Genomic DNA, 16,077 nt, shown 5'->3' on the forward strand with positions numbered 1-16,077 from the left:
GTGTGCCCTCTTCTCCTGAAGTTGGGGATCCCTGCATTAGTATCAGGAGTTAACCTTTTCTTTTTTTTTTGTTTTAAGCGATGCCTTAACAAGCCGCGCGCTGAAAAGCAGCTCCTAACCTCGGCAGAGGAAATCCAGGAGGAGGGGGGGGGGGGCGGGTTCGCGGCAAGCGAGGCCACGCCCATGGCGCGGGCTCATTCTCCTTAGGCCGCGCCCAGGAGACAGGTTCGAGCAAGCGAGGCCACGCCCAGGGGGCGGGCTCATTCATCTTAGGCCGCGCCCAGGAGACAGGTTCGCGCAAGCGAGACCACGCCCAGGGGGCGGGCTCATTCTTACCTTAGGCCTTGCGCCCAGGAGACAGGCGTTCGAGGCACGCGAGGCACGCCCAGGGGGCGGGCTCATTCTCCTTACACCACGCCCAGGAGACGTGTTCGGGCACGGGAGGCCACGCCCAGGGGCGGGATCATTCTCTTTACACCACGCCCAGGAGACGTGTTCGGGCAGGCGAGGCCACGCCCAGGGGGCGGGCTCATCCTCCTTACACCACGCCCAGGAGACGTGTTCTGGCACGGGAGGCCACGCCCAGCTGTCGGGCCGCCTCGGCGGGGGAGCGCTGTGTGCTCGGGTCACGTCGGCGCTGGCGTTGATGTAGAGCGGGCGCGGAGGGCTCGGTGCTCGCCGCCTCCACGTTTCTCCCTTAGCCCCGGGGCCTTTCGCGCGCAGGTGGTTTTGGTTTTTGTTTTTTTTCCTCCCCCCTCCCCGGCCTGGAGCCTCCTCTTTTCTTGCATTAATGGCCGGGACGTGCCCGCTGCTCTTCCCCTAAGCCCGGGGCGGGCGGGCGGCAGGCGCGTTTCATGTTGCGCCAGGACCGGAACCTCCTGCCTTTCGTTCCGTCTTGCTCCCCTCTCTTCCCGGCGGGCTCGGGCGCCATGTCCCGCTACAACCTGCACAGCCTCCTGGACTGGCTGTACGGCGGCGTGGACCCCAGCTTCGCCGGCAACGGGGGGCCCGAGTGCGCCGCCTTCCTCTCGCCGCGGCAGCGCCCTGCTGGAGAGCCTGGCCCGCTCGCCCTGGCGCTGCTCGAGATCGCCCTGGCCCTGCGCAGGATCGCCGCCAAGCAGCAGCCGCCGCCGCCGCCGCCGGGCCAGCCCCCGAGCCTGGCCCAGAGCCTGCTGCTGGTGGCCCTCTGCCTCACCTTCGGCGTGGAGGTGGGCTTCAAGTTCGCCACCAAGACCGTCATCTCTACCTTCTCAACCCCTGCCACCTGGTCACCCTGATGCACGTGAGTATGGGGAGGGGGAGGGGGATCGTGCTCCCTCCCCGCGTTATTCTGGAGGTCGAGCGTCAGCCGCATGCATTACAGGGGGGCCCGGGGGTGCTGGCCCCAGCAGCCCTGCACTAGCCCGCCTCACCTGGTCTCTGTAAGGGAGGGGTCGGGTGTATTAGATCCAGCCCCCCTCCCCCTTTGAAATGCAAGGCGCGCACGGAGCATTCGGACCTGCGCTCTATTTTCAGCCCAAGCTCCGTCTCCGCAGGAAAGTTGGGGGGTGGGGGGTGATGGCCACTTGCGCGAGGAAAGGGCAGCGGGCAGCTCGTTTCCTCCTCATGCGCGCGCCCCGTTTAAAATAAGGCTGGCAACCGGCTTTGGCCGGGGCTCGCCCGCTCTCCGAGCCTGCCGTGTCCTCCTCGCTCCCCTTCCTCTCCTCTTCCTGCTTTTGATCCCAGGCTCCCCCCTGCCTATGGATGCTTGGGGACCAGGGCGCTCCTCCGATTTGCTGCCTCTCCACGGACCGGGCCCCTGCTGAGGGAGCGCTGTAACGGGGGTGCGCGTTGAAATGGTGGCAGATGCAGTATTGCAGGTCCCTTCCGCCAGATGCTGCTCACCCTGGGGGGAGAGACAGGCGTTGGAGAGGAAAAGTGCCGAGCCAGTCCTCTGCAGAAGAAGTGGTTCCCAGACTGGCTTGAGAGGGTAGGGCAGTGACCCCCATCTCCCGTGGGGTGAGAATCGTGACCTGCAGGGACCATGCCCGACCCTAGGGTGCTGCCAGGGGCCTGGGCCTAGTCAAGGTGCCAGCGGTGGATCCTCCCTTTCTGCATGACCTCCCTTGTGGCCTGTAAACCCACTTATTGGCCGTAGCAGAGCAGTAGGTGGCTAGTTGCCTGTTTAACAGGATGTGGGGAGAGATTCTCTTTTATTTGTGGTCCTCCTAAAACAAAAAGAAATGCATTTTAGTTCTCATGGCAACCGTCTGAAGAAGGGAGCTTTTGAGGTCTCCGCAGCTCATGTACTGCAATCTCTTTGGGAAAGGGCTTGCACAGGGACCCAGTCTGGCTACCGGAAGCAGAAACAGCAATGCCCCTTCCACAAGCTGTTACCACTGTTGAAGTCTAAGGAATAGGCAGCTGAGCAGGGCGGTCAGTGATGGTCATTTATCCTCTGAGCTTGTTGGCTTCTTTGTAAAAGATTAGGTGCTCGGCTGTAGCTGCTTGCATTTTTGTTGCTCCTGTGATATTTGATGCTGGGGTCTTTAAGGGTTACCCCTCTCATTTGGGTTTCCTGTAGAACAGCTTCACTCACCCCTGTTGCCCCTCCGGTGGAGTAAATGTGCCATTTGGCCAGTGAGCTGCCCACCTTCCCACAAATATTGATTCTGCGAGGCTTTCAGCATTGACAGGGTGGCGTATTTATTGCTTTTCAATTGGATTTCTTTTCCCACAGCTTTTCGGTCACTTTTCATGGGGATGCATAGTCCTGTAGTATCTCTCTGGCTTTGTGTTCTGAATTTCGGATGAACTAACTGGGGTCCTGTCTGGTGGGCTCACAATAAAGCTCCCTTGGTGCTAACCTGTGTGTACGATGTGGCCTGCTCCGTTGCCTGTAATTAAGCTTAGACTGAGGTTCTGCTGCACTTCTGACTATAGAGCTTTGTAAATATTTATTTGTTTTTTATATACCGACATTCGATGGCGATATCACATCGGCTTACATGCAACTGGACAGAAATAAGGCCGAAGCTGCTTATTTTACATTGTAACATTGTAACTTTAATAATAATTTAGGAAGATAAATTTACATATTAACTTTGAAGGGTTAATTTACATAGTAACTTAGAGAAATAACATTAAACATGTGAGTTGGAGGAGATAGAGGATTAAATATGTGCAGTTACTTTACACGGGGAGCCACGGGCTGGGGAAGATTCGTTTCTGAGCAGGGGTGGGGGCCTGGGCAAGGGGGCTATGTTTCTGGTGGGAAGGCTTTTAGGAAGAGCCAGGTTTTGAGGTGTTTTGAAGGTTTGAGTAGAAGGCTCACTTCTGAGGAGGGGCGGGAGGGAGTTCCATAGTGTGGGGCTGGGTACTGATGCGGCTCGTTTTCGGGTAGAGTTGAGCTGCGCTGTTCTGGAGTTGGGGACGGTGAGGAGCCCTGAGGAGGGGCGGGAGGGAGTTCCATAGTGTGGGGCTGGGTACTGATACGGCTCGTTTTCGGGTAGAAGTGAGCTGCGCTGTTCTGGAGTTGGGGACGGTGAGGAGCCCTGAGGAGGGGCGGGAGGGAGTTCCATAGTGTGGGGCTGGGTACTGATACGGCTCGTTTTCGGGTAGAGGTGAGCTGCGCTGTTCTGGAGTTGGGGACGGTGAGGAGCCCTGAGGAGGGGCGGGAGGGAGTTCCATAGTGTGGGGCTGGGTACTGATGCGGCTCGTTTCGGGTAGAGGTGAGCTGCGCTGTTCTGGAGTTGGGGACGGTGAGGAGCCCTGAGGAGGGGCGGGAGGGAGTTCCATAGTGTGGGGCTGGGTACTGATGCGGCTCGTTTTCGGGTAGAGGTGAGCTGCGCTGTTCTGGAGTTGGGGACGGTGAGGAGCCCTGAGGAGGAGCGGGAGGGAGTTCCATAGTGTGGGGCTGGGTACTGATGCGGCTCGTTTTCGGGTAGAGGTGAGCGGCGCTGTTCTGGAGTTGGGGACGGTGAGGAGCCCTGAGGAGGGGCGGGAGGGAGTTCCATAGTGTGGGGCTGGGTACTGATACGGCTCGTTTTCGGGTAGAGGTGAGCGGCGCTGTTCTGGAGTTGGGGACGGTGAGGAGCCCTGAGGAGGGGCGGGAGGGAGTTCCATAGTGTGGGGCTGGGTACTGATGGCGGCTCGTTTTCGGGTAGAGTTGAGCTGCGCTGTTCTGGAGTTGGGGACGGTGAGGAGCCCTGAGGAGGGGGCGGGAGGGAGTTTCATAGTGTGGGGCTGGGTACTGATGCGGCTCGTTTTCGGGTAGAGGTGAGCTGCGCTGTTCTGGAGTTGGGGACGGTGAGGAGCCCTGAGGAGGGGCGGGAGGGAGTTCCACAGTGTGGGGCTGGGTACTGATGCGGCTCGTTTTCGGGTAGAGGTGAGGTGCGCTGTTCTGGAGTTGGGGACGGTGAGGAGCCCTGAGGAGGGGCGGGAGGGAGTTCCAGAGGGTGGGGGCTGGGTACTGATGCGGCTCGTTTTCGGGTAGAGGTGAGCTGCGCTGTTCTGGAGTTGGGGACGGTGAGGAGCCCTGAGGAGGGGCGGGAGGGAGTTGCATAGTGTGGGGCTGGGTACTGATGCGGCTCGTTTTCGGGTAGAGGTGAGGTGCGCTGTTCTGGAGTTGGGGACGGTGAGGAGCCCTGAGGAGGGGCGGGAGGGAGTTCCACAGTGTGGGGCTGGGTACTGATGCGGCTCGTTTTCGGGTAGAGGTGAGCTGCGCTGTTCTGGAGTTGGGGACGGTGAGGAGCCCTGAGGAGGAGCGGGAGGGAGTTGCATAGTGTGGGGCTGGGTACTGATGCGGCTCGTTTTCGGGTAGAGGTGAGCTGCGCTGTTCTGGAGTTGGGGACGGTGAGGAGCCCTGAGGAGGGGCGGGAGGGAGTTCCATAGTGTGGGGCTGGGTACTGATGCGGCTCGTTTTCGGGTAGAGGTGAGCTGCGCTGTTCTGGAGTTGGGGACGGTGAGGAGCCCTGAGGAGGGGCGGGAGGGAGTTCCATAGTGTGGGGCTGGGTACTGATGCGGCTCGTTTTCGGGTAGAGGTGAGCTGCGCTGTTCTGGAGTTGGGGACGGTGAGGAGCCCGGAGTCCATAGACCTGAGGTTTCTGTGTGGGGTGTATGGGGAGTATGGCAGAGTTTAACCAGTCCGTCTTATTGTTCATTTTTTTATGGATGAGGATTAGGGTTTTATACTTAAGACGTTAACTTAATATTTTCTCTTGGTTTTTTTTTATAATTGACAATTTTTATTAATATATAAGCACATTAGCAATACATTGTCAGCGAGTAGAGCTATCACATGCAGAATGACAAGTATTCAGCTGTAAAATACGCTGGAGAGGTGCGCTGCCTCCTTGGAGCCAGGCACTCTGTATAGCATTTGAAGATGTAAGATCCAGCCCAGCACCCCCTCTTCACCAGCAGCAGACGCCAGAATGGGACTCCGCTGGCATTTTACATTTCTCTGCCCTGGCAATACTTCCTAGTATTAATCCCAGGGTGACAGGATTGGCCCTTCTTCACGCCCGGGTCTTCATGAGAGCACTTGTAGCGCCCTGCATACATTTTTTTTTTGCTTCGCACGTTCTCCCGCACAGCGTTCATGTTGCTAGTCTAGTGTCTCTCTCTTTTTGGTGGTGGGGGCTCAGATTACGTGTCGCGGCTGCCTGAGTAGTGGGTGAGCGAGTGTTTGAGTTGTAGGTGTTAACCAGGGTGATAAAGAACTGATCCGTCTGCCCCGAGCCTGGAGCAGAAGAGTGCAGAGAGTCTCTGATGATTCTCACATACCCCGGGTCTCCATTTACACAGAAGCAATGGTGCGATTTCTTGGCAGCTGGTAATGAATTAGGGAGGGGGGGGTTACTTTCAGACTGTAAGCAGGGGAAATGATTGCATGGGAGAGACCTGATTTAGATATGAATTGTAGGATGTTGAGCTAGATTGACTGATCCTCCCTTACCCTGTAATTGTTCATATTTAATGCAATAATCTTCTGTACCAGAGCAGACGCAGTTGTACTCCTGTTTTTAATTAAAACACAAAATGTATAGAAAACACCATGTTTAGAGCTTTATAACTTTTTTCTTTTTTCTAAACTTCCTTCTGATTGAAAATCAGGCCTTGCACTTACCATCGCTATTCCACCTCGCGTGTCTCGTGTCTGCATCCCTATTACCACAGGCTCGTCCTGTACAATTCAATTATTTGGAATCTCCATAAAGCTTCAAAACCCATCAGAATCTACATTTTGTTTTTCTCCCTAAGAAATGTACTCCAAGCCCCTCAGGACGTAGCTTCCTTGGCTACTGAATGTTTCCTGGTGCTGAAGGCCTCCTTGCGTGGCCCGGTGTAGCAAGTCAAAAACGGTCGAGATTGTATGTGTTGGGGGGTGTCCTGTTCTGTCCGTGAGAGGAGCATTCAAAGCGCCGTTGACAGGATACCTAGAAAGCACCTGCCGCGTGCTCCCCAAAGCTGCTTTCTAACTTGAACGGACAGGGCCGGTTTCACTCGTATTGATTGCGGTTTGGCAGGATAGTGCAGCACACTGAGAAGAGGGTGAGCGAGTCTGGACGGCACTCAGTGTGGTGAGCATTCGCTAATGTAGGTCACGCCTGGCGGAGGATGACTATTTTTTTTTTTTACAGGAAGATAAAGCAGACTTGAATTTTCTTTGTCTGGTTGAGGGCTCTTTTTCTTTTCCATTTCAGATTGGCTGCTCGGGTCTTACACTTATTGTGCGCTGCGATGGGGTCTTCGCCGTGGCTGCACGCTGGCCACCTTGAATTCTTAGCACACATAGACTTGCTGGGAACAGAATATGAAGGCGATGGAGAATAAAACTGCGAATGTAATAATGCCTCTGTATCTTTCCATGCTGAGTCTGCAGCTTAGAGTACTGTGCGCAGTTCTGGTCGCCGCATCTCAGACATATGGCTGCATTGGAAAAGGCACAGAGAAAGGCCACCAAAATGATTAAGGGGCTGGAACAGCTCCCTTTACAAGGAAGAGTGTTAGGGCTGTTCAGCTTGGAGAAGAGATGACTGAGGGGGGATATAATAGAGGTCTATAAAATCACAAGTGGAATAGAACGGGTAGATGTGAATCGGTTATTTACTCTTTCAGATGATACAAGGACTAGGGGCACTCCATGAAGTTAGTAAGTAGAACATTCAAGGAGATGGTTTAGGAGCCAGAAATGATCTCCAGTCGCTCGTCTTGTGGTTACATGCATGCTGCTTGTTCAAGGAGATGGTTTAGGAGCCAGAAATGATCTCCAGTCGCTCGTCTTGTGGTTACATGCATGCTGCTTGTTCAAGGAGATGATCTCCAGTCATGCTGCTTGTTCAAGGAGATGGTTTAGCAGCCAGAAATGATCTCCGGTCCCTCGTCTTGTGGTTAATGCATGCTGCTTGTTCAAGGAGATGGTTTAGCAGCCAGAAATGATCTGCAGTCACTTGTCTTGTGGTTACATGCGTGCTGCTTGTTCAAGGAGATGGTTTAGCAGCCAGAAATGATCTCCGGTCCCTCGTCTTGTGGTTACATGCATGCTGCTTGTTCAAGGAGATGGTTTAGCAGCCAGAAATGATCTCCAGTCACTTGTCTTGTGGTTACATGCGTGCTGCTTGTTCAAGGAGATGGTTTTAGCAGCCAGAAATGATCTCCAGTCACTTGTCTTGTGGTTACATGCATGCTGCTTGTTCAAGGAGATGGTTTAGCAGCCAGAAATGATCTCCAGTCACTTGTCTTGTGGTTACATGCATGCTGCTTGTTCAAGGAGATGGTTTAGCAGCCAGAAATGATCTCCAGTCACTTGTCTTGTGGTTACATGCGTGCTGCTTGTTCAAGGAGATGGTTTAGCAGTCAGAAATGATCTCCGGTCGCTCGTCTTGTGGTTACATACATGCTGCTTGTTCAAGGAGATGGTTTAGCAGACAGAAATGATCTCCGGTCACGCGTCTTGTGGTTACATGCATGCTGCTTGTTCAAGGAGATGGTTTAGCAGCCAGAAATGATCTCCAGTCACTTGTCTTGTGGTTACATGCATGCTGCTTGTTCAAGGAGATGGTTTAGCAGCCAGAAATGATCTCCAGTCACTTGTCTTGTGGTTACATGCATGCTGCTTGTTCAAGGAGATGGTTTAGCAGCCAGAAATGATCTCCAGTCACGCGTCTTGTGGTTACATGCATGCTGCTTGTTCAAGGAGATGGTTTAGCAGCCAGAAATGATCTCCAGTCACTTGTCTTGTGGTTACATGCATGCTGCTTGTTCAAGGAGATGGTTTAGCAGACAGAAATGATCTCCAGTCACGCGTCTTGTGGTTACATGCGTGCTGCTTGTTCAAGGAGATGGTTTAGCAGCCAGAAATGATCTCCGGTCCCTCGTCTTGTGGTTACATGCATGCTGCTTGTTCAAGGAGATGGTTTAGCAGCCAGAAATGATCTCCGGTCGCTCGTCTTGCGGTTACATGCATGCTGCTTGTTCAAGGAGATGGTTTAGCAGCCAGAAATGATCTCCGGTCCCTCGTCTTGTGGTTACATGCATGCTGCTTGTTCAAGGAGATGGTTTAGCAGCCAGAAATGATCTCCGGTCCCTCGTCTTGTGGTTACATGCATGCTGCTTGTTCAAGGAGATGGTTTAGGAGCCAGAAATGATCTCCAGTTGCTCGTCTTGTGGTTACATGCATGCTGCTTGTTCAAGGAGATGGTTTAGCAGTCAGAAATGATCTCCGGTCGCTCGTCTTGTGGTTACATGCATGCTGCTTGTTCAAGGAGATGGTTTAGCAGTCAGAAATGATCTCCGGTCGCTCGTCTTGCGGTTACATGCGTGCTGCTTGTTCAAGGAGATGGTTTAGCAGTCAGAAATGATCTCCGGTCGCTCGTCTTGCGGTTACATGCATGCTGCTTGTTCAAGGAGATGGTTTAGGAGCCAGAAATGATCTCCAGTTGCTCGTCTTGTGGTTACATGCGTGCTGCTTGTTCAAGGAGATGGTTTAGCAGCCAGAAATGATCTCCGGTCCCTCGTCTTGTGGTTACATGCGTGCTGCTTGTTCAAGGAGATGGTTTAGCAGTCAGAAATGATCTCCGGTCGCTCGTCTTGCGGTTACATGCGTGCTGCTTGTTCAAGGAGATGGTTTAGCAGTCAGAAATGATCTCCGGTCGCTCGTCTTGCGGTTACATGCATGCTGCTTGTTCAAGGAGATGGTTTAGCAGTCAGAAATGATCTCCGGTCGCTCATCTTGCGGTTACATGCATGCTGCTTGTTCAAGGAGATGGTTTAGCAGTCAGAAATGATCTCCGGTCGCTCGTCTTGCGGTTACATGCATGCTGCTTGTTCAAGGAGATGGTTTAGCAGTCAGAAATGATCTCCGGTCGCTCGTCTTATGGTTACATACATGCTGCTTGTTCAAGGAGATGGTTTAGCAGTCAGAAATGATCTCCGGTCGCTCGTCTTGCGGTTACATACATGCTGCTTGTTCAAGGAGATGGTTTAGCAGTCAGAAATGATCTCCGGTCGCTCGTCTTGCGGTTACATGCGTGCTGCTTGTTCAAGGAGATGGTTTAGCAGTCAGAAATGATCTCCGGTCCCTCGTCTTGTGGTTACATGCGTGCTGCTTGTTCAAGGAGATGGTTTAGCAGTCAGAAATGATCTCCGGTCGCTCGTCTTGTGGTTACACGCGTGCTGCTTGTTCAAGGAGATAATTTAGCGGGTTTCGGCAGTTAACCTTTTTTTTTTGTGTGCGTGCGCTGTGGTTTCTTGCAGTAAAACCAAGAGTGGCTATTGCCAGGGCTGGTGAGGCACACGTGTTGCAAGGTTGAGGTGCATGCGCTCTGACTTCCTAAATGTCCTGAGGCACTGCTAAGGCTCGGCTGGGAACATTTGCAGACGTCTTTTATCCTTATTTGTGGAGAAGTGGCCGCCTTCGTGCTGCGCTGCCTGGTTTCTCTGTAAACAGGCCAGGAAGATGTGTTGCTGTGCTGGATAAATCCTGTCTCTTAGTTTAGTTTTTGAAGCCCTGTATTCCCTGCACATGCTGAGAGGAAAAACAATCCTGTTCTTAACCATTTGTGCATTCCTCATTTCGTTAACTCCTTTGCCGTGTGCTCGAGCCCCTGAAAATGTTAAGCGATAAACACATGAGAAGGAAACTGCACGTGGGGAAAGGTTTTTCCTCTCCTTCACCCCTATCCTAAGATGTGGAGTGTGGGGCAGTGTGTCTGACCCCCTTGGTTAGATGCCTCTCAGACCCTGTTTGAGCAAATCTGGCAGGAAGAGTAACCCTAGCCCCCATACTCTCTCCCCTACGATGCCACGATAGAGAATTTCCCAAATAAGCAGATGCTTTGTGTGCGCGCTGCAGAGTGAAGAGAGCCACAGCTTTATTTAACAGCAAGGAACAGAAAGGCCGGCGGGTGTGCCCAAGCTAATCTGAAATATTTGGGCCTTTGCTAGAGCAGCCGACTACCCCCACCCCTCCTATGTGCTGCTGGAGGTGGCAGTGATGGGGGCCTGCTGACGTACCCTGCTCAGAGCTGCCGTGTTTGCAACCCTTGTGCTGTGAACATCACCCACTGCCCTTTTATCTGCAAAGGGTGGGCAGGAGGGAATGGGAGTCGCTCAGCAGGCAGGGACCCCCCCCCTGGTGTGCACTTCCGGCAGGACCCTGACCTTGTACCATGCTCCTGGCATCCCTGTAGAGGCGGGCGGCGTGTGGGCTGCTTTGTGTGCTGGTTAGGTGCTGCTTCTCACTCCGGAGCCCTGCACTCCATGTGCTAAATCACAGCCAAAAAGATGGGCATCCAGTGGAGCCGCTCTGCCCTCTGAAAGTGATCTGACGCCGTCCTGCTCCTTCCTCGCTAACAGTGGTTACAGTGAGGTAACGCCAGCTGCTCGGGCTCTCTGTGTGTGTTCAGTAGCCAAAGGCAACCGCATAACTGCGATCAAATTACAGGAGGCGTCTGTTGTGCAGGGTTGTGCTGAATCGTTGCGTACGGCCCACTTGTCGCTGGGGGGAGCTGTGTTGTGTGTGTGTGTGTGTGTGTGTGCGGCTCACTTATTCAAGCACTTACTCAGATAAGAAAGCATTTAGCTTTACGTTGGTGATATTTCCTCCGTGCTGTAAAGATGGACGCACCAAACAAACTCATAGTAATGTTAATTTTATTCCGTTGAGAAACTGTCATACCAAATTGATTAGCTCACTTAAACTTTTAGCTTATTAAGAACATAAGAACATAAGAAAATGCCATACTGGGTCAGACCGAGGGTCCATCAAGCCCAGCATCCTGTTTCCAACAGTGGCCAATCCAGGCCACAAGAACCTGGCAATTACCCAAACACTAAGTCTATTCCATGTAACCATTGCTAATGGCAGTGGCTAGAGATGTGAATCGTGTCCTCGATCGTCTTAACGATCGATTTCGGCTGGGAGGGGGAGGGAATCGTATTGTTGCCGTTTGGGTGTTTAAAATATCGTGAAAATCATTAAAATCGTGAGCCGGCACACTAAAACCCCCTAAAACCCACCCCCGACCCTTTAAATTAAATTAAATCCCCCACCCCAAATGCCTTAATACTTATTGCACTATATTGTTACCGAACTATGTGGGCACATACTCAAGTTGTAATCTATACCACTCATAGTTGTTATCCTGCCTATATGTAAACCGTTGTGATGGTTCTCCAACTTAATGACGGCATAGAAAAGTTTTTAAATAAAAATAAATAAAATAGCAACTTGGTGCTGGTCTTTGTATTTTGGGAGACTCTGTAAGTGCAGCTGGGAGCCCCTTTCCCATGATCCCCTGCTACGCCTTAAGGAGCTCCCAGGATGTGCCCAGCATCCCTTCTTAAGGGCCTGCTTTACTGGGCTTTTCCCCTATAGAATGGGGGAGGGGGCAGGAATAGAGTACGGGTGTCCAGCTCAGGGAGTATATTTATTATTTGTCTGCCTGTGAGAGAGGCTGCTTATTAAACAGAGCTAGGACGCGGGGCGGTGAGCAGTATTTTCACATTCTGTGAGTGGATTCAGGAAGCTCCGTGTTTAGGAGGCCAATCCACTCCGCATTTTCTCCCAGGCGCACACAAGGGGCGCTCAGACCAGTCCCGGAGGGCCCCTCCCCTCAGCCAGTCGGGTTTTCAGGACCTCGCCTACCTATGCAAACATTTCCCATGCTTGTGACAGACATCCTGAAAACCGGCTCTGGTGCATTTGGGCCTTCGGGGGATTTGTGTGTGTGTGCGTGTGTCTGTGTGTCAGCCTGGCAGTGTGCGCTTCCTCTGTAGTTTCGTAGACATGTTTGCAAATGGAGCGAACGTGCCTCTAGCATTAGCCATGTCTGTATGCATGGGTCGGGCACCAGATCTGGAGCGCACCTCCTCCCTGCTTGCAGGAGCTTGGGCTTTTGTGCTCCTGGCTTCTCCCTTTCCTTCACCCGGATCGGGGGGGGGGGGGGGGGGGGGTGGGCGGCAGGTGTGCCTCGCTGGCACCTGCAATCCCCTTCCAGAGGGAGGGTTAAAGCCACTGCAGCCCAGGAAGGAGTTGTGCTTTGAAGAGAAGATGCACCTGTGCAGTGGTGATGACACAGGGCAGGGGGACGCCCTTCTGTTTTCATTAGGAGTCTCCAGACATCTGGGTCTCGTACGGCTCTTTCTCCGGGGACTTCGCTGGAGGCCTGAGTGTCGTGCAGAGAAAATCTGAAACGCAGCACTGCGGAGGTTAAAAGATACCTTGTCAGATCACGCCTTACTCTGCCTATCTGCATCTTATTTTTTTTAATAAATTCAGTAGTTTTTAGAATGAATGCATGCCCTACAGACACTCCTGGTAAGCTGCTAGAGCGCCGCCCTGCAGACCATCGCTGGCAGTGGATGAGGGTAGATGGTGGTCCCTGGCTAGTCCGTTAACCTCTGCGGCTCTGTGAATGCTCCTCTCGTTTCTGCCTCCACCATGTGTAGCTAGGGCCCCCTGGAGGTGACGCCGGCACATTCGGCCCCCTGGTGAGGCACGAGGGCAGGTTATCTTGGCCTCTGGCAGTCTTTCCTTCGTGGATCCTCAGGGAACGGCTGATCACAGCCAGATTCATCATCCAGTGCTTTATACTGTGCAGGTCATGCCCCGCAGTTCTCTTCATTTTAATACCTTTAGCGTGCCCCCCCCAGAAAAATAGAAACCAAATATGAATGTTTTGCTTTATTTTAAAATTGCGGTGGATGTAATTAGTGTGGTTTTTTTTTTTTTTGGCAAAGCAAACATTTTGCATCGCCTCTCACCCGCAGTCCATTCTCAGGCCACCTGATGATGGAAACCTGACCGGGTTAAGTCTGCGTCCGGGTCAGCGTTCTGGTAGCCCACTGGTGGCTTTGCGAGCCCTCTGGGGTACGTTCACTACCTGAATGTAATCCGCTTTGAAGTGCCTGAGAGGTGGAATGCAAATCAGATAAATAGGTTGGTGCTTTGTGGAAGTGATGTAGTATGAGATGTAAAAAATAAAAACCCAAGCAAATCACACAGGTCTGAAGAGCTCAAGCGCTGTCACATCCGCAGAATATCTTTCTTATGCTGACCAGTGCCCTTTGCTCAGGATAGATTTTTTTTTTTTTCCCTTTGTGACAAACTGTGCTTCAGTGGCGTCCTTCTTTTATTTTCAATGCCGAGGCAGGATTTTAAACACTTCTTGTAGAGTGGAGGCACAAATGTTGTGAGAGGAAGGTCAGCGTTGCAGAGTGGAAAGATTCACGCACCTCGCCAATCCCTGGCAGCGAGTGTCAGGAGGCGCCTGGGCCCTGAGTGCTCAAATATCAGCACTGGGGTGATCATTATTTCCAGCGGCCTAGCGTGTCCAGCTGTCCACTGCATTCACTGCCACAGAACTGCCCACATATTGAAAAAGGAAGGGGAATACGCTGAATAAAGTGTGTACAAGAACTTAGGGGAGGAAATATCCCCCCCCCCCCCCCAGAAATAAAGCTGCTGAGTCGGGCACTCAGATGGCACTGCTGCGGGCTGTGAGGCGATGGTGCACTGGGTCTGCAGGCGCCCAGGGGGTTGGGTGACTTCCCAGTCCCTGCTCACACAGGAGGCGAGGCCTGGCCCCGGGGGCACCGCACGCGTCTGGGATTTCTGGGCCCGCCCAGGGTGCAGTCCTAACCACTTCCATGAGAAAGCTCTGGTAAACCTTCCCCCTCCCCCACAGAGAAAATGGAGGGAAGCCCCTTAGCTGGGTGCAAGCAGGAGGGAGAGGTGCAGAGCCTGCGATAAGAGAGAGATGAGTGTAATCAGCCATTTGCAGCGGAGATAGCGCTTGTGGCTGCCTTTCCTTTTTGGCTCTGGAGAAGGCCTGTGCAGCAGCCGTTTCAGGGAGAGCGTTGCCATGGGAACACACACTTTTCTTTTTTTTTGTTTTTTTCAGAGGAGCCCGTGCGGTTATAAAAATTTAATATTAAAGATAACTCTTGGCAGGATGGAAGGGCAGCGCGCCCCCCCCCGTCAGATGTGCTGTGATTACGCGGCCGCCTGCGGGGTCTGCCCGCCTCCACCTGGGGGGGGCCCTGACGGCGATCTCTTAAGAGATCTTCCTCTTCGGTGGGGTTTTTATTTCTGTCACAATAATAATAATGATGATATGTAGTTGGTGATACGTAAGTACCTGAGAGAGGTTTTGAATTGCAGGGCTGATTCCTGGGTCCTGCCCCTGTTACCCCCTTTTAATTCTGCCCCTCCAGGTTACACTGCAGCTGTAAAACCTCCAATGTCCGCCCCCCCCCCCTCATTTCCAGGGGACCTGACCCCCAGGCCCTCGCTTGCACGTCTGTAATCTCCAGAAAGGGCCCCTGGGCCTGGCCTGACTCGTCCTGGGGGACATCGAGCCTTCGGTAGGAATGAAACGTTGGTTCCTGTCTGGGAGGAAAGCGCCAGTGTTTGAGACGCTCCCCCTGCAGGTCCCGGAGCTCTGCGTCTGGCAGGATCCACGCGCGCAGACGGCACCACTCTCTGTAACTCACTACCTGCTGCAAATACTGCAGGGCTTTGTATAAAGGCTCCAGGGAACAAACTTGCAGGGGTTTGTGTGGGTTTTTTTCCCCCTCCATTTACTGATCAAGACATCAGACGCACAGAGCGACAAAGTTTGCACCTTAACTTAAACATATTCTATATTTCTAGAAGAGCTCAGTTCAAATTACGATTAATTTGCCTGTTGCAACAGCTTCATAACTTAGGTGGATTATTGTAATTCTTTGCTTACGGGGCTTGTGCCGCCTTCAGACGGTTCAGACTTGTGCGGTTCCTATGGCTTTGCGCAGGCGCGGTGTTGCGTGTATGCCCTACAGGAAAGGCGAGATAGGAGGGAGAGACGATGGAGACGTTTAAGAACCTCCCGAGGTTTCCACGCACAGGAGACGCGCGGGGGTCACGGGACGAGGCTGAAAAGCCAGAGATTCAGCAGTAAAGTAAGGGCGGTGTCTGAATTCACGAAAGCATGGGACAAGCACAGGGCATCTCTGAGGGAGCGGTAGAGAAGTGTAAAGCCCATCACTTGGCGTAGATGGGCCGCATGGTCTCTTTCTGTTTCTGTTCTACGCTGACCTGATTCCCCTTACAGGAGAGGTCTCTGCCTGGCCCCAGAATACCTGGCCAATAAACCGAGGAAACCTGGCCGGCTTGCTCCCTTAGATCAGGGGAGGATATCAGACCCTCTCGCATGCATCGCCCCCCCACTCTGGAATTCCCTTCCCGGGGCTCTGCGTCTGCGGGAGATTTGTGTGTGCCCTTATGGGTCATTGTTTGAGGTCACTCTGACAGAGATCTTTAATTGGCGTGCACCTTGATCCTGTAGCCTTGATGTGCTATTTCACTATTATCTTATTTGTGACGCACTCTAACTGAGGCACTGATTTGTGAATGTACTTTGTTTTATTTATTGTCACGATGCAATGTCTGTAACTTTATTATGGAACGTTTTTTGGAGGTTCATTGGCTTGAGGTGATAAAATACAATCAAGCCAACTCTGAGCGAGCGTAATGGGGAAAACCAGTTGCGTGCTTCATTGCTTCACCTGTGAGCGTCTTCTGTTGGGGCTATCGCGATGTAGGTAGTGGCT

The 16,077-nt window shown here is 52.9% G+C and overlaps 1 protein-coding gene across 1 annotated transcript in view; it reads left to right on the forward strand.

Annotated features, from left to right (window-relative positions):
- The first annotated feature begins 582 nt into the window (after positions 1 to 582).
- The window catches only part of TMEM164 (transmembrane protein 164), a 98,317-nt gene continuing 82,822 nt past the window's right edge, over positions 583 to 16,077 (forward strand). The window contains 2 exon segments of the mRNA XM_029607625.1: positions 583 to 1,241; positions 1,244 to 1,282. Of these exon segments, the coding sequence (XP_029463485.1) occupies positions 855 to 1,241; positions 1,244 to 1,282 (426 nt within the window). The 5' untranslated portion in view covers positions 583 to 854.

Source organism: Rhinatrema bivittatum, chromosome 6 (genome assembly GCF_901001135.1).
Source record: "Rhinatrema bivittatum chromosome 6, aRhiBiv1.1, whole genome shotgun sequence".
NCBI classification, from domain to species: Eukaryota; Metazoa; Chordata; class Amphibia; order Gymnophiona; family Rhinatrematidae; genus Rhinatrema; species Rhinatrema bivittatum.